The sequence below is a fragment of the Ochotona princeps genome, chromosome 2 (assembly GCF_030435755.1).
Source record: "Ochotona princeps isolate mOchPri1 chromosome 2, mOchPri1.hap1, whole genome shotgun sequence".
NCBI lineage: Eukaryota > Metazoa > Chordata > Mammalia > Lagomorpha > Ochotonidae > Ochotona > Ochotona princeps.
In genome coordinates this window covers 96,414,750-96,433,889 of record NC_080833.1, presented here as the reverse complement: position 1 = coordinate 96,433,889, position 19,140 = coordinate 96,414,750, and the positions used below count along the sequence as shown (strand labels likewise).

General features: G+C 42.6%; 1 protein-coding gene across 2 annotated transcripts in view; it reads right to left on the bottom strand.

The window, feature by feature from the left end:
* MAGI3 (membrane associated guanylate kinase, WW and PDZ domain containing 3) overlaps window positions 1–12,200 on the bottom strand; it is a 208,757-nt gene extending 196,557 nt beyond the window's left edge. The window contains exon 1 of one of the 2 annotated variants that reach the window (XM_058660067.1): window positions 11,664–12,200. In XM_058660067.1, the coding sequence (XP_058516050.1) occupies window positions 11,664–11,979 (316 nt within the window). In that variant the 5' untranslated portion in view covers window positions 11,980–12,200. The remainder of the gene's footprint in view (window positions 1–11,663) is intronic. The other variant, XM_004581911.2, reaches the window with a different exon arrangement.
* Between the last annotated feature and the right edge of the window lie 6,940 nt (window positions 12,201–19,140).

Sequence of the window (19,140 nt, the reverse complement as noted above, 5' to 3'; positions counted from 1 at the left end):
TTGACTAAATTTTACTTACCAAAATAAACTTTAAAAATAGTCTGCGGGCCCGGCGGCGTGGCCTGGTGGCTGAAGTCCTCGCCTTGAACACGCCGGGATCCCATGTGGGCGCCGGTTCTGGTTCCGGCAGCTCCACTTCCCATCCAGCTCCCTGCCTGTGGCGTGGAAGGGCAGTTGAGGACGGCCCAAGGCCTTGGGACTCTGCACCCATGTGGGAGAGCTGGAGGAGGTTCCTGGCTTCTGGCTTCGGATGTCTCCTCCTCTCTCTGTATATCTGACTTTGTAATAAAAATAAATCTTTGAAGGAAAAAGGGAAAAAAAAAAAAAAAAGAAAAAGAAAATAGTCTGCATACTTATAAAAAAAAAAATCCTCTAATTCCAGTGTATTCATTCCTATATTTACCCAGAACACTTTCTAAGCTACCTATCTCCAGATAAGTGTGCTAACAAACACCTTCCTGGTGAGTGAATTACAGAGCAAGAGGACAGGAAACACGAGAACAAGGTATCACTCCAATCTCAAATACAGAATTCTCCCAGTTACGCTTATCCTAAAGTATCTAAGTTTTTAATATATACATATAAAACTGCTGAAAACACTCTCATGCAAGAATTAATACTAACTTCCCATTTGTTGGTCATTCTTAGTAAGAGCTATCATGCAGCTTAGATGTACAGATTAAATGGCACCACCACAACTATTTTCTAGCCAGAAAAGGAAGCAAACTCCATATTGTTTGTGATGATAGTCCTGCCTGTATGAACACCGATGTGTTAATCTCTCTGTTTCTTAGTTTTCTCGGGTGCAAAGGGATATGACAACCACTGGTTCATTTCTTTGCAGGAAGATGTAAGTGCCAACATGTAAATCCTCATAAGCCAAATGAAATGGGTATATAATGCGCTGACACAAGGTTTTTATTCAGTAAATTAAACCAGATTACCATGACAAGTCCCCAAGCCTGAACACCGCTAATTAGATAAGAGCAAGGTAGAGCTTAAACTCATAGATGCCACCAGAGGGAGGTTAAAGTGTTATTTCATCCATCAGTATTACACTGTGAGACAGCACCAGTAGCAAATCTATCTCTACTCAGAAGAAATTTAAATTTTTATTAGCATGGACATTCCAACGTCAATAACAATATGAATGAATAGAATCCTTAGCTAAAACTGAAAATATTTTGACAAAGTAGTCTATTAAAAGCTACTAAGATGGATTAAGATATAATTCTGTAAGCAGAGTTAAGAAAGACTAAGATTTTCAAAAGATTTTATGGCTTAATTAATCAACATACAGAATTAATGTTGGAGAATTCTACAATGCAGATTTTCACAATTGAAGCAGTAATTTTCCAAATATGGCTGAAAGATATCCCAAGGGTGCATAGCTTTTCCAAAAATAGAAAGTCCCTGCTAGGATTCTTATAGGTAAATCACAGCCAATTCCATGAACACTTATTTGCATGTGCAATACATATTTACTTTTCCAAAAAATTACCAACATTTAATATGCACTAAAGTTTCATCTATAAAACAACACACAGTAAAACTGTAAAATTCCCATTCTGTCACACATAAAACTATTCTAGTGTTTTTTTGTTGTTTATTTTTTAAGATTTGTTTATTTTCATTGGAAAGGCAGAAGGAAAGACAGTGAAAAAAACTTTCATCTGTTGGTTCCTGTGGGCAATTGGAAAATAAGCCATCAGATGGAAGATCTATCTCTCTGCCTTTCACTTCAATGAAAATAAATTTTTTAATGGTTAATACAAAATAATATGAAATGATATCTACATCACCCAGGCCTTTCTTTTCTACAAGAACCCTCTGTTCCCTCAGTGAAGACAGGAAAAAGCTTCACAAAAGGGGTCAGATTTTATCCTACAACATCAAATAACTTTTTGCTAATTAAACTGCTACATTACACCACATTTCAAAGTTAAGAGTCAATGAAGTAGTTTGGGTAACTTCTAACAGATCATGGTTAAAGGGACTGGCACTGCAGCATAGTAGGAAAAGCCACAGTCTGTAATAGGAGCATCCCATTCAGGTACCAGTTTCAGTCCTGGCTGTCCTGCTTATAATCCAGCTGAGCAATTAAGCTAATGGCCTGGGAAAAGCAGCAGAAGATGGCCCAGTGTCTGAGCCCCTACTGCACATGTGGGAGACTGAGATAAAGTTCCCAGCTCCAGTCCGGCGTGGTGCTAGTCATTGGCAGCCATATAGGAAATGATCTAGCAGGTAGATCTTCCTCTTTCTCTGCAACTCATTCAAATTAAATAACTCTTAAAAAAAATTTTTTTAAGGGTGTTACTAGGAACTCCTTATAAATAATACATTAATAGGCCTGGTGCAGTAGCCTAGTGACTAAAGTCCTCGCCTTGCATGCACCAGGATCCCATATGGGCACTGGTTCGTGTCCTGGCAGCCCCACAACCCATTCAGCTTCTTGCTTGTGGCCTGGGAAAACAGTAGAGGACAGTCCAAGGCCTACATGGGAGACCCAGAGGAGGATCCTGGCTTCTGGCATCAGATCAACTCAGCTCCAGCTGTTGCAGGCACTATCAGCTGACAGAAAATCTTCCTCTCTGAATATCTGACTCTCGAATAAATAAATTAAAAAAATTTTAATAATACATTCATGACACTATTGAGACAATTCATCTTTTTTTTTGAGATAATTCATCTTTTAAAAGGTCATTGTTGGGTCCAGCGCGTTAGCCTAAAGGCTAAAGTCCTTGCCTTGCACACACCGTGATCCCATATGGGTGCCAGTTCTAATCCTGGCAGCCCTGCTTCCCATCCAGCTCCTTGCGCCCTGGGAAAGCAGTCGAGGACAGCCCAAGGCCTTGGGATCCTGCACCCACATGGGAGACCCGGAAGAGACTCCTTGTTCCTGGCTTTGGATCAGCACAGCTCAGGCCAACGGGGCCTTGGGGAGTGAATCAACGGATGGAAGATCTTCCTCTCTCTCTTTCCTCCTCTCTGCATATCTGACTTTCCAATAAAAATTTTAAAAATAAATCTTAAAAAAAGTCATTGTTTTAAAAGCAAAACACCATTCACAGTAATTCAGTTAGAATTTCATTTTCAAAACAGTAAAATAAGTGTGAAAAAACTTCATTATTTAACTAGACCAGTAGTCATTTTCTCAATGTTAAATGATTCTTCAAAGTATTCTAAGAATAAGAATCACTGATTTAGAGAATCTTGATATTTTAAAGAAATAAGGAAAAATTATAAGCACTTTCAAATTATATAAAGTATCAATACCTCAGTTTGAGAAATTGTTTTCAAATACAAAACACCTTTTAAATTAAAAACATCAAATGTAGTATTTGTGTAAAGTCTATGTTTCCATTTTGGTCTACAGTCAATATTTTTTTTTTTTTATATAAATGGCGATTTGTATATCAACTATGTACCACTGTTGGCTTCAAAGCAGGAGATATTGCAACAGAAAGGAGATCATTTCCGATACTGTTGTCTTTGTAGCATCCCATCCTTTTAAGGATGGCCCCCTTAATTAGTCTTACACAGTCCTGCTGTAGTTAATAACACATGCTAGCTACACCCCATTGTAAGAATGGATATGTCACCCAGGCTGCCCAAGCATGCCACCCATTGCCCTCTTCTCACAGTAACTGATCCAAGACATAGGCACAGGACCTTGCACAAACCTTGCATGATATCTGCTGTTGGATTCAGATACACACACAAGGATGACAAGAGCTTTGTGGATCCTCTGCAACTGGAGCATTCCATTACCTCCCTGCTCTTTTCTGAGGAATGTGCCAACTGGAAGCAAAGCAAGCCAAGTAGTAGTTCAGATGAGCATCACTTGAGAACATTAATTTCGCTGCTACTGCACTATGCCTGGAGTTTTCATGCATTCAAGTAAATAACTTCTTGGCCTAAATTAACATCTTCTGCCTTCTACACAATTCTAACACAGAGAGAAATCAGAATGCGACCTCGTGTGACTTTCCTCCCTTTTATGAAAGCAAAGCTATACATCACAAAACATTTATTGCAAACTAGATAACTACATCCAAAGAGTAATGTTATCTCCAGGATTAATCCATTAAAGTAGATATTTTTATGTCATCCTATTGAAGGAAAACACAGTCAAGTTTAATTCTCTTTGATTAAATTCAGAAATTTTTATTTATTTATTTATTTTTAGGATTTATTTTATTTTTTGAAAGGCAACGGTGACAGGGAGAAAGAGCAATCTTCCACACACTCATTTATTCTCCAATGGCCACAAAGCCCAGGCATGGACCAGGCCAAAGCCAGGAGCCAGGAGCCAGGAGCTTCACCCAGGTCTGCGTGTGGATGCTCGGCTTGAGCCACCTCCTGCTGCTCTCCCAGGCATGTTGGCAGGGAGCTGAATCAGAAGTGAAGCAGCTGGGATTTCAACTGGTGCTCATCGGGGTTGGAGGTATTACAAGTGGAAACTTAATCCATTATACTACACATTTCAACCCAGAGAACAAAGCATTTATTAATAAATATTTCCCTTTTTCTGCTTCTGGGATACTTTTATTTCATAAAACTACTTCCGTTAAATGTCACCGTGCATAGTAAAATTCCACTCGTCCTATGTAACTCCCAATCAGGACAAGATACAGTACAGCTTTTCACAAACATTCCTGAAGCAAGAAAAATATGTTTTAAATTCTCTATAAAGACCTAACAGCAGCAAAGGTGCAAAGATGCCAGAAAGTTTCAAGTAGATCAGTCACTGTGCATACGCACACCAATATAATACGGAAAGCCATTAAATAAAAGATCCTGTTAATAAGTTTGAATCAAAATTTATTTCCCATTCCTATTCTATATTTCTCAAATAAGTTATGGGAGAAAAAAAGTTTTACCCTTTATGTCTCTTACGAGTCTCTGAGACAATGTTTATCTTTAGTATGCATTAATAGAACACCTATGAGTACAGTTTCTCCTTTCTTAGACATTTAGAAATGCCAGAAGCCAAATTATCATCCTCAAAGGGCAGCCCAGGCTCCGCTGGCCATACAAGAATGACAGATAAGGTGGGGGAAATTGCTCCTTGGAACTGTTGCCATGCATCTAAATGGCTGCATCAGGATAAAACTGCTGGAGTTGGAGGTGGGGGTCTAAGAGGGAATGGAGATACTAGGACATCACTCTTCACCGGAAATCAACCATCCGCGACTACAAAAAGCAGGCAGGATTCAGGTGCAAAGCTTTTTGGAGATCCTTTTTAAGTACAATAGCAAATTGTTTTTTCCCAGAAAACTGGCTGGATTTCCAAAGCAACCCAAATACACTAGTTTATCACAAAGAGTACTACTAAATGGTTATATTACAGCTAATGTTATAGCTTAAATAAACATACATCCAGTATTACATCAAAAGCTGAATAATGCTGAAGGAAGAAACAGTATTAAGCACCTTACCAAGATTTTTTTCTATGAGAAAACATGTTTCAAGTTCCAATTAAAAAAAATGAGACAGTTAATAGTGGAATTACCTACACATTTAAATAACTAATACGACTTTCATTTTCTAATTATTCTATAATGTACATTTGGCTCAAAATAAATTTTTATACACAAACACACACAGTTCAGAAGAACCACACTGCAGATTTTTCTGTGCTGAATTTTCTTGCCCTGTGTTTTTTCCTCCTCTGCTTCTTACCTACTATTCAAAAGGTTCTAATTCCACTCAAGCAAAACCTGTCCATCTTTCAAAGCCAGAATAAGGTCAGAATTCTTCACCATGTCCTCCCCAACAGCACAAGTCACAAAATAAGGGCAGGTGACAAGGCCCCTTTCAAGACATTAAAAAAACAGGAAACCTTTCTTTTATCTAAGACACATTTCACATTTTCACAGATGCTGTGTGATCACCAAGATGAGGGCAATTCCTAAGAATTCAAAGATATATTTTATGGGAATAAAACATTTCTTTATTGCAAGCAAATTGCTTGATTTGGTGTTCAATCAAAATATAACCAGTTTCAAGATGAGTGAAAAAGTGGCCTTTGAGACCTATCCTAAAAATGAGACAGTATGGTATTTTATGGGCAATTTAAGGAATTTTCCCAAAGACAATACAGTTTATATTTCATTTCCTCTGTGTGTGTGTGTTGCTGTGTGTGTGTGTGTCTGTGTGTGTGTATTAGAGAAACCTGAGATCCCGAAAACTTTCCAAAATACAACCCCACAATCATTTTTTAGAATACAGTACACATCCAATTAAGCAGTCTAGTTTTCACCCAAATTCTCGCTAAAACTTACCTGAAGAGTTTAAATATTGGGATAAAAGTGAAATCCTTACCACAAGCATTCCTCACCAGTGAGTCATTGAGCTCCCACCACATTGCCACACTCGTGATAAGAGACCATTTCTGACTCATTTTTACATTGTCAGCCAGCTCAGCACTCCACATGGGGGTGCAGCACTAAGAGCTGGTGCAGGGAATGAATGCTTACCACTAACAGAGCTTGTTGTTTTGCTTTATAAATCAAAGTAAGCAGCTCTCCTTGGAAAACATGCTGGATAATATTTATTCTTCAAGGAGAAGAGCAATGAATGGATCTGTCTCTCTTTTCCCACAAACAAGTCTGTCAACCCCTAACTCCCAGCTACTGGAACTCCTGCCCTCGATAACAGATTAAAATTCAGGACATGCATTCTCTACACAATGTAGTATTTCAAAGAAATTATTCCTCAAAATCTCATAAGAGAAGCAAAACATAATTAAAGGTGACAGTTTTGTAGTTTTCAATAACAAAACATTTATCCTTTGTTAAATCACAAAGAATCAAACAATGACTTTGAAATTGGTGTGGTTTGAAACAGGTAGATACAATGGTTCAAAAAATGAAGCTCTCCTACAACACACTCCACAGATGTTAAGAGCCGAAAAAACTTACAAAGCACTTGAAGGTCACAGAACAAGGACTTTATATGAGTTCTTACCCTGGGAAAGTCAGACACTGACGTCATGGCAAATTTAGGCAATTTATTTTATTTTCTACTTATATAAAGTAGAGATCACCAAATAGTAATGAACTTTGTCTCATAACAAAAGGTTTTACACAGTACTTCTCAGGATCTGAGGGGAAATAATAATTTATAAAGTCACTCAAAAAATTTTATAGACTAAGTTGTAAGATCTGGGGAGCGGGCTTGGCATGGTAGCCTAATGGCTAAAGTCCTTGCCTTGCATGTGCCAGGATCCCATATGGGCACCGGGTCATGTCCTGGCAGCTCCACGTCCCAACCAGCTTCCTACTTGCAGCCTGGGAAAGCAGCAGGATGGCCCATAGCCTTAGGACCCTGCAAGTGCATGGGAGACCCAGAAGAGGCTCCTGGCTCTGGATCGGCTCTGCTCTGACCTTATGGCCACTTGGGAAGTGAACTAATGGACAGCAGATCTTTCCTTCTGTCTATCCTTCTCTGTAGATCTGACTTTCCAATGAAAATAAATAAATCCATTTAAAAAAAAGATATCTAAGAGCAGGACCAATAAAGCAACCAGAAAAAAAATGATATACTAAAAGAATGAATAAGATTAAATATAACTGAGATGTTTGGATACTGTACTCCCACAAAATGATGGGTAGAGAAGATGTCAATGACGTAGTAGGAGCCATTACATCACTGAGTCCTGCCACTATGATATAAACTCATCACTCATGTGAAAAGAAGGCATCAGTGAACAGAATCTGCAACCTGAATCCTCTTGTTATTATGACCAACAGAACAAAAAGAAATCGCTAACAAAATATAAAAGGGGGGGGACTTTGTCAAATTTACATGTATCAAAATGTGACATCTCCCCCCAAAAAAGGCTTATTTCATCCAATCTCTAGTTTTTACAACTTAAAATAAGGTACTGAAGAATTTTTCCCATTGTAAACCTAGGAGGTTGGCACTTGCTTTCTTTTACCATTGTCTTCTTCAAACACTACAACCTTCTAAGAAAGACTCACAGAAGTCCCAAATAATCTGCCAGGACCTCCTCCATCAAAGCAAACAAAACACTGCAAAAGGATCCAAGGGCCAAAAAGAAAGACACTGAGATTTTTTTTTTTTCATTAATTACATAATATAAATATGCCTTATTTAAAAGTTCCTAGTCATGTTTCTTCACCATGAGGAAGTGATTTCCAGGAATCAGCACATTTTGGCAAAATTCCCTTATAAATTAGTTATCCCCAACAGTCAAGGCTTTTTACCTATATTTCACTGACATTAAAAAGATGCTTCAAATTAGTTTTTCTGAAACAAACTGTAACACTGTTCCCCTGATTTTCACCTTTAGCTATAGAAGGTGATGACAGTAAGTTCCTTAAAAATCAGTTCACAAAGACATCAGGTTCTGACTGTGTCAACACTTAATCTCCAGAATAAAAAATGCACATATTTACATGATTAAATACATGTTACAGGTACATGGAAAAGCAACTTTATAAATTTCATAAAATTCTGTACACTCAAAGTTAGGGGAATTTTAGAACTAAATTAACTACCAGTATCACTAATCAAACTACAACTTATTAAGAACATATTCTGAAGTGAAATCAAACAAGTTAATTCTGGTCATAGTATGACTATCACGAAAACAATTTCCCCTGAGTTCCAAAGTTCAGCTTCCTTTACTGCTAGGAAAGTAACAAAGTTCAAATTCAAGTGACAACTTCTCTCTGCAGAAAAATAAACATCAGAGTCATAATTAACAAATGGCTAACTAGTTGGGCTAAGTAATGGTAGAACCAGGAAGTATTAAAACTACCGACAGCTAAATACGATATTAATATTAAACTGTAGTAGGAAATTCCTTAATTGCCACAGAAAAGCTTCAGGGACCAGAGCTATTTTCCATTGTCTACTAGAGATTACCAAATAAATAAATAAATAAACAATAAATAAATCTCCAAATCAAAGCTGTAGTCAGTCACTGCCGGAGAAACACAAGAAGTCATTTGATGGATGGTGCTGGCTGTGGCAGGTCTCCTTCAGCACCCAGTGAAAGGGAGAAGGGAGGCAGGGAGTTATCAGGGGTGTGGCAGTCACAGCCCACAAGCCAGCTCAGCCTTACCCCGCACCCAGTCAGTCCCCACTAGTGTTACAGCTGAGAGATGTGCCTACATTCTCTATTTTATCCTTATACTTGCTAGTTTCTAAATGACGTGTTATAGACACAGCTTAGCAGTCACTAGTCAAGACAAGACAAGGAAGGCTAAGTACACTTTACAGCACCTCATTAAATTGAAAAATTCATTTCACAAAGTTCAGATAAAAGGGAAAGCTGGCAGGGCAACCTTCCTTCCCCTGACTGTGTTTTAACCTCTTCTACATCAGCCATAGCAGCAGAAGCTCCTTGCCTCCTCTGGAGATGACATTTATCCTGGTTTTAGTCAAATCCAAAATTCTACAAATAATCTCAAGCTCTTAACTTTCAATATTTAAAAGTCTTGTGTTTACTGCGCAAAAATCTTTGGCTTATTTTAAAACAAACACTGCTTTTTTTAAAAAAGTGATTCAATAAAGTCATTTAACATAAAACCTAACACAACACTAAGATAGCAGTGATAGTGTTTTTTAAACACATGAAGACTTATATACTCAATTTGCTTAGAAACAATAATATTAATCTCAAGTGGCACCAACATAATAATGTCCACCGGGAATTATCAATATAAAGTACATAAATAAGTAAATGAACAAGCAGAGTATTTAGACCTTATACTAATAATTATAAGCTGAATTGCAATCAATGCTATCCTCTTTACTATGACTAAATACCTAAACCGGACAGTGTCTTCAGACACCAAGAGGGCAAAGTATTCTTACTATAAAAACAACATTCAGAGGCATAAGATGTATATTTAACACAGAAATGAGTATTATGAGCATTATGAAACACACTCTAAACCTTGAATTATCTTCTTAACTTCGATATACAGACTGAGGAACTGCATCATATGTAGACAGACTGATGTTCATTAAAGAGCTATTTCCCCAGTTTTCCCAAAGCATCACAATTACTTGGAATGCCTTTGTTTCATCAATCTAAACACAGTAAAGCAATTTTTCTTTAAATAACAGTTATACTCTCATTTATGCCTCAACTAATCAAAACAAGACACAAAGTGATGCCGCAGATGCTCTCACTGCCCAGTGCCTCCTGGGACGGAGCCAAACGGCACCTGGCCGCAGAAACGCTGTCCGTCTACTAGGTGGACAATTGCTGACAGTGCTGGCTCCAAGAAAGCCCCTTCCTCTACCCTTCCTCACCTTTGGCTCAGAAAGAATTCTGCGACCCTCAAAACTACAAACAGAAAGTTGTAAAGTCTGCCAGAGTTCCTAAAATCAACAAAGAAAAATTCACATAAACGCATAAATACAAAATGATGATGATGATGATGATGATGATGATGGAATAGAAAGAAAATCTTAACATTAAAGTACCATGTATGTATGGATAAGCCAGTACACTCACCCCTATGTATACATTGCACCACAAACCATCAGTTCCCATTAAGCACAAGAACCTACCAGAGATGTTTCCAAAGTGAGCTGCTGAGGAAAAAAGGAGGTAGACAAATTTTTCTCCAGAATTTTCTAGCATTCCGTAGCGAAGAGATGGAATGATAGCTAGGACAGATCACAATTAAGCAGCACCATACACTCAGTAGCGCACATTTAGCCAAAAAGAAAAAAAAATCTCTAACAATATTAACAATATTATAATCCTAATTCCCTTTCCTACAAGCATCACAGAAGACAGAACAACGTCCCACCCATGCTAAAAGAATCGATGTTGTAGTGGACAACAATCCATCAAGACTACTACACACCACCAGCTCTCACTGTACGCAAGATCAATGCTTTGAAACTGGCAAGTATGCCTTAAACGTAATGTGCTTTGCAGCAGATTTTACTAGCATGAAATACACCAGGGCAACGGGTCCTCTTTGCGCCTACCACTTCAACAGAATTCCGTGAAAAATCAAAGCTCTACAAAATCCTTTTACTCAGCTAGGGTACCTGGCTCTTCCTTCAAAACCCAACCTCTATTCAACAGCTCCTTGCAAAAACTCCCGCTGGAGGCAGATATCACATATCCTACCGTCCTCCACACCCAGACACCTGAACCACCTGGAAGGAGGGAGACGTCTGCGGGTGTGTAGGAAAGCCATAAGCAGCTAAGCTGCACCGCACCGCCAACACCAGGTGGGAACCCTGGCACCAAGCGTACCAATAGTAAAAACCGTATTCCCTTTTAAAAGGTGCATAAGACCGTGCCCAAGAACATGCTACAAATCCCGAGGACCTTCTCCACAAAGCAACACAGGGACCGGCTGGCCTCCCCTCTAGCCAAAAAATCTGCTTGCGGTGGGAGACGGAGCCATACATTTAGGAAAAACCCAGCGCCTCTGGTCGCAGTTGTGTGTGACAGGGCAGTCACAGCAAATCCAGAAACTCAGTTTTCCAATCTGCAAAATGGGACTCAGCACCGCTTTCCCACCCCATCACCACTTCTCCCCAGGGAGTCAGGCACACCCTAGAAATCGGAGGGGGGAGAAGCCGACGCCCCAGGACGCCCACCACGGACCGCCGTGACCCCTCTCCCCACCACCAGCATCACAGAAAGGCAGTACCTGGCTTCACGGTCTTGAGACGGATGGGCTCGCGGAAGTGGCGCATGACAGCCACGGTGTCCCGGTTGGTGAGCCCGCTGACCGGCGTCCCGTTCACCTCCAGCAGCACATCCCCCGGGCTGGGCGCCTGGCCCGACACGACGTAGCAGGTGCTCCCGCCGGGCTCCTCGCGGAGCCGCCCCAGGTAGGGGAACTCGCCGCGCTCCGCGCCGCCCCGGATCTCGGCGCTCAAGTCGCCCGGGGGCCCGGCCCAGGACACCGAGCACTCCTGCACCTTGCTGAGCCAGTGCTTCTTCTTCTTCAGCGTCTTCGACATCCCGAACCCCGCTGCACCATGGGGGAGACCCCGCGCGGGCGGCCGGGGCGCCGCTCCCGCCCCCCTCTCAGCCTGGGCACCCCGGGCGGCCCGCCGTAACCCGGCTCAGGGGTGGGGGGCCTCGCCGCTCCGGGGGGGCCCCCCAACACCCACCACCACAGCCCGCCGGGGGTCGACCCCTGCGAGCCCCAAGACGCCCCTCCCGGCTGCGCTCTCCGGAGCTGACCGGGCCGAAGAAAGAGAAAGGGAATTTGTCCCCGGGCGGTTCTAGAAGGGGTTCCGGGCGGGGTCACTGCCGACGGCTGGCCCCCGGGCTCCGCGCCCCAGCGGCGGGAAAGGCTGAGGCAGGGGGGCGGGGAGGCGAGGGGAGGTGGTGGGGGGGACGGGAAGAGCCGGATCGGGCGTAAAAAAATAATCCGTCGGGGGCGCGCAGAAGCGCGTGTAGACCCGTCGCCGGATCGATCGCGGCCGCTGCGGAGCTGGAGCGCGGAGACCGACGCCTGGCCCAGGCTGCCAGGAAACTGCCGCTTTCAAACCCGCCGCAACCTCCTCCTCCTCCTCCCCCCTTCCCCTCCCCCCGCCCGGCCCTCAGCCACAGCCCCGCCCCCTCCCGCCGCGCGGCGCCCGGCGCGCTGCCGTCACAGGCCGGGCGCTTGGGAACGAGCCGGGCTCTCGACTCTCGCGCCTGAGATTGGGCCCCGGCAGACAGGGGGCGGGCCCTCGGCGAGGATGAGGGCGGGTGATTGGTGGATGGGAGTGGAGGAGGCGGGTACTAGAATGACTGAAGTTCAAGAGAGGGTTGGAAAAAAAAAAGAAGTTTGGAGAGTGAGCTGGAGGCCCAAGGGGAGGGGCGGGGAAGTGGACCGGACTCCGGGTCGCCCGGCTGGGAGAGGCCCTCCGGGGCGGCGACGGGAGCCCGAGAAAACTCGGATCCGAGGAGTGCCTGAACTCCCTGAGGTGGGGGGCGTGGCCGGCGAGCCAGGCGCGGCCGGGGGCGGAGCTGCTGCGGGGCGCGGCGAGGAGCCGAGGTGGTTAGACTGGTCGGCCGCGCGCCCCGAGTCCCCGAGTGGCCTGCTGGTCGCTGAACCTGGAGTCGACCGTTCCCTTGGTGCAACAGATGGTTCCTGAACGGCCGCCGAAGCTCCGCAGGCTTCCGGAGTCCTGTGCGTGGAAGGTGGCAGACAAGCCCTGCTCTTTTAACTGCGCCGTGAGCGCAGCAGAGGAGACCACCGCTCTGAACCGCGGCAGCCTTGGCTGAAAGGTGGAGATGTTTATACGCACCCGGCCGGGTTGTTGGTTAAGATTGTGTGAGATTCTTGTGAGAGAGCTGCATGGTGCCTGCCAGAAAAGGAGTGCGGCTTAGTGCGCCAGTAGCAGTTGATGCTGAATTTGTGGCCCAAAGCAATTGGGCTAGCTCCTGGGCTTCAGGGGTGACTGAAACAGAGGTCCTGCTCTCCTGGAGGTTGCATTGTAGGGAGAAGGCCTCCTGCCTGGGACAAGATGTGGTGTGGAGTGCTTGGTGGTGGAAGGTGCGTTCGGAACTCGCCTCGTAGCCACCATACTTACTTGCTGTGTGACCTTGGCCAAATGGACACCCCAGTGTCTTTCCAACACTTACTTTATTATTTTATTTTGTTTTTGTTTTTTTAAGAAACTCCTGAGCTTTCCTCCCTGGCTTCGTTTGCCTTCCCTGTCTTTGAAATGCCCTTCATTCCGTGTCTTTGAAGAAATTATATCTTTTCTCATCCCAACTGCCATTTCTTTTAAGATTTTTTCATTTTCATTGGAAAGGCAGATTTACCGGGAGAAGGAGAGACAGAAAGATCTTCCATCTGCTGGTTCACTCCCCAAGTGGCCACAACAGCTGTAGTCAAACTGATCCACAGCCAGGTGTCAGGAGCTTCTTCTGGGTCTCCCACGCAGGTGTAGGGTCCCAAGGGTTTAGACTGACCTGCACTGCTTTCCCAGGCCACAAGCAGGGAGCTGGATGGGAAGTGGAGTCGCCCCAACGTGAACCAACGCCTATATGGGATCCTAGCACTTGGAAAGCTGAGCAAATGCGCTAGCTCCCCAAATGTTAATTCTTCCAGGTAGCCTTCTCTGATTTCATGGCTTCTGTGCTCTGACACTTTGATTTTGCTTTTGCTCTCCTTTAGTGGCAGAAGAAAGCCAGTATTTAGACTGTGAATAACTCCCCCAGAATCTCAGCACATCTCAGATCGACTGAACCAAGCCAGGACAGTGGCTGTGATTTCGTTCCCATCATTGCACCAGGCAGCATTCTGGCAGGAAACAAATAACATGCATAAGGCGTGGGAAACCACAAGGGAGGCGTGGAACCCTGGGGCTCCCAGCTCCTAGATCTATGAAGGCAGGAGAAGGAACCGTTACTAAAACACAGGGCCGGAGAGTCCAGTTTGATCAGAGCCTGTGACCTGCAGTGGGCAGAGGCACTTCTGCGTCATCACCAAAAAGAAGCTGGGGACCAACATCCCACCTCCTCTGTCCCATCTCCTGGGCTAAATCCCACTGGAAGCCAGAGGAGCCTTTGGATGTGGTCCGTCCTCAGCCAGTTTCCCAAAAAAGAAGAACTGTGTATCAGCAGGGTGAAGGGAAGTACCCAGCATGCAGACGTGAGATAAAACTACTACCTGGACTAATGGATTCCTGGATGGAGTGTTGACAAACTTCACATCAACTATTTTGGCTAAAACTCAGGAAGCCTCTCCCCCGCCTAGATCCCATCTGTTTAGCATGCCTCTGGCCATAAGGAACAATAGCCCAAAGCTTGAGGGCATATATTGCATCTTTAACAAGAATTCCAACTATTGGTCATTTCAAGGTTAGTCTTGGAATCGAGTTCTTGGGTTTGCTCAGTGTCATGACAAGCCTGTTGGCTTTTGTCACCTCTTAATTGCAGTGTAGCTGCCACAGCTCTAGACATTATATCCTCAGAGGTCACTGTGCAATCCTGATATCCTGGAAGCAGGAAGGGAGGGTTAAGGAGCACTCACAGCCACTTTTATGAGGAAGAAAAGTCTTTCCCAGACTGCCTCCCACATGGTCACCTGCTCACCTCCCACGTGGTCACCTGCCTACCTCAGATCAGTCACTCGGTAAATAGGATTGCCACCATTCATTAAGTTGACCATGAGTCACTTCCAAACAAAGAGGAGTTCTGTTTGAAAGGAAAAAGAAGGAACTAGTATTAGACACCCCCAAGAGTGTCGGCCACACACCTCAATCAAGATGAAGTTACATTGATTCCTGGGCACAGAACTACAGTGATTAGGGGCTTGAAAATCCCAGCTAATCAGCTTGCTAGTTTTATGATCTTGAGCAAGGTATTTAACTTCATCTAACTTCCATTTCCTCATCTATAAAATGGGCATATCACTTTTCTAACTGGCTTGTAACACTGGGCAAAGCTATTTGAGTTAAGCACCAAATAGGGTATGACCAATAAAGAATACCAAAATAATTTTCATTTGGGCTAAACTGTAATATTTATGACAAATCCAAATCCATTGCTAATCACCTTTATAATTCTGTGAACTTTTCAATCCACCATCTTAGAGTAAGCTTAGATTCAATTTTTTAAAGTATTCTAGAAGTAAGCTGCCTACTCTGTTGATTAATTCATGTAGGATACTAGTCTGGAAATTATTACATGGTTAACAGGATCATATTATAAGCTTCTGTCTCTAAAATACCACTTAATTAATCAGATTGCAGCTATGTTTATCAGTGGCTCCCAAACTTAATGGTGGACTTCATAGTTTTGATTTCCACTGGGGAATATTAATAAACCAAAAAAAAAAAAAAATGAGACAGTTGAGTTTAATGAGCTCCAAGATTTCTTTGGGCCATCTGTAACCTCTAGAGAGGTTGCAGCAGTTCCAAGCATCACATTCTCAAACAATGATGTCCCAAAGAAGGGAGGGAGAGAACTCCTTTCTTCTTTATAGATCAAGGGACACTTCTGCAGAAGGCCTGTAGTTCATTAGCCACAGTTGCCCAAATGTCCTTTAGTAACCAGTCTTCGCCAAGGTGAATGAAATGCCACACATGATCATGTAGTTTCATCGTTGAGGTGCCAAAAAAGCCCAGCCTCTTGCAATCAGCATGGCTATGCAGTATCTAAACAAAAGTGACAAGAAGGGGGGTAGTCTTGTAGGAACTGTGAAGAGAGGATGATGGCTTTTGGATAAACAATCCATAGTGCCACAAATACACGGCAATGATTTAATTCTATTTTTTTTTAGCCAAGTGGAAAGTTTATTTCCTAATACTGTGTGAAGTATTCCTAATGAGATTTAAATAAGTCTACCTGTTTAAGTAGGAAAGCTCCCAAATGGAAAGTAGAGCTTCCAATTTTTCTGAAGTGGTTCATGCTTAGTTACTCATCTACACTCATGGTAGGTGGTTCAGAGACTGTGGGAGCTGCACCCCTGAGATCATACACAAGTCTGTGCCAGAGCCGGACAAGTGCAGAGGGATGTTATGTTGTGTTTATATTTTCACTGGTTTCTTTCCTGGATTTCTAGTCACAGGTTATTAAGCCATCAGATTTTTAGAGGAAGTCATTCTCAAGTATGAAGTTGTCAAAAAGTAGAAAAGAGGTGGAGGGGACAGAGAAGTAGTTGTCTCTATGCAATGTACAAAGAAATTTTTCCTGGTTTCTTCTCATAGAATAGTATAATGGGGGGCCCGGTGGCATGGCCTAGCGGCTAAAGTCCTCGCTTTGAACACCCTGGGATCTCATATGGGCACCAGTTCTAATCCCGGCAGGTGCACTTCCCATCCAGCTCTCTGCCCGTGGCCTGGAAAAGCAGTCGAGGACGGCCCAATGCTTTGGGACCCTGCACCCGCGTGGGAGACCCAGAAGAGGTTCCAGGTTCCCGGCTTCAGATTGTCACAGCACCGGCCCGTTGCACTCACTTGGGGAGTGAATCATCAGACGAAAGATCTTCCTCTCTGTCTCTCCTCCTCTCTGTATACCTGACTTTGTAATAAAAATAAATCTTTAAAAAAAAAAAAACAAAAATTATAAAAGATGCTTACATTCTGATTCATGACATCTTTTACTGACCTAGCTAATGTTCATATTTACCTTTATAATGAAAGTGATATATGCAATGTAGCCCAACATTAACAGTCTAACCGCTCTGGTCTCTCTTATCCCTCCCTCTCTGGTCTCTCTGGCCTCTCCTCCTCTCTCTCTCTTCTCTCTCTCTCTTCTTTCCCTTTCTTTCCTGATCTTCACCACCTCTACCCTGTTCCTGCCCCGTTGGAATAAACCTCCTAAGATAAAAAAAAAAGTCTAACCAAATTCAGTATTACTATTCACTTGTATCTCTACATTTTATTAGGATTTTTATTTGCCTAGGCCTGTGGACTAATTTGTATGCTAATGCAAAAAAAATGCTCAATTACAAAAGCAATAACACAGAAATTTTTTATTTCAATTAACAAACTAATTTATTGGTTAAAAACAGTATTCCTATGGGTCATGCATAAACATGTATTTTTTTCCCGTATGTGCACTTACCTGAAAATGATCAAATGAATTCAGCCTAAATTCACAGCACAGAATCATTAAAAGTCAACTACAGGTCTAACATGCTTTGGAAAAGAGAGTTAGACAATCAGATGTCAAGTTTGTTTAACAAAATAGGACAAAGAGAACGCTGAGTGAGACAGAAAATGCCTAAATGCCTGTTTGTGGCCTTCCAGCTTAAAAACCCTGTTTTCAAGGCTGGCTTTGCTTTCTCACAGATGGATGTCAGCTCTTCCTTCTCCACAAGCAGGAGCATGCTGTGTCTTATGCTGTTCTGTTGATCCCAAACTCCCTTTCTGGTTCATTTATGTATCTCCCAATGGACTGGGTGCTTTGTCTGTGCATAGTTAGCATTCATTCACTCTAAAATGACACAGATGAGCAGGCATCATTTTAGATGCTGGTTTATATTATTGGCCCTCCTTTCACGAGGAAGAAGATAGTCAATAAGTGAGAAAGTAATTTCGGTTAGTACTGTCCTAGGATGGTGTGCTGCACCACGAAACTGCACCACAGGCCACAGGGAAAACATGGCTTACAGACCTCCCTGGGAAGGTGACATTTGAGTGGAGACCTGAGGAAAGATGACTGAACAACGTGAAAACAGAAATCCAGAACATTCTAGGACAGCATGGAAACCCTAGGGAGACCAGTTAGAGTGTCTAACTGTGAAGAACAGAGAGTGGATTATGCTTAGGGAAGATAGAGTGGTAGGAAATGAAGTCAAGAGAGATGGGCTGGAGGCAGGATCATAAAGCCTTGTAGACTAAAACAAGGAATTTGGATTTTATTCAGTGTGGCATTTTAAGGGGAAGAACAGCATAATCTAACATGATTGTTACGATTCTGAATGCTCTGTTGGAAAGGATGGCAGGGGGAAGGTAACAGCTGATAACAGGCAAACCAAATGGAAACCTAGGGGAGGAACCCAGTGAGAGATGCCCATGGCTTGGGCCAGAATGGATACAATGAAGATGACTATTTGTTGAATGCACTGTGGAAATAAAAAGAAATTACAGCTTTAATTGCCTTAGGCTGATCATAGTTAAAGAAATATAAATTATAATTGCCTTTAATAAGAATCTTTGTGGAATGTGATTGCTTTGTTGAAATGTCCCTTTCCAGTTAGATAAGGAGGAAGAGATTATAAAATAAAAAGTGAGGAAACCTTTTTTAATTAAGTTTAAATTTATAGAAGGTCTTTCCTTTATTGTATTTATTGAGACGAACTTCCAAAGGGATATAATGTAATTTTATGGTTTTTGTTTAAGCTCTTAAGAAGATAATATCCAATAAATCTTTAAAAACAAAATAATATTCACTCGAAGCATAAGATGACCTTAAGGTTTGTGATGCGTGTATTGTTCTATAGAACATTGTTGTACAAGTGGAATTTGTTTCTTAAATTATAAAGGAAAGAGCTGTACCACCACATAAAATCTTTTAGATTCTTCAGTTAGAAAACTGCAAACTCTTGAATCTTATTTTATCCTTAAAGACTGGGAGAAAACTGTTAGTAAATTCCATTACAAAGCACAATGTGAGATCTCTTTTGTCAACAAAAGGAAAATTCTCATTTACTTGATAAACTTAGATGAAGT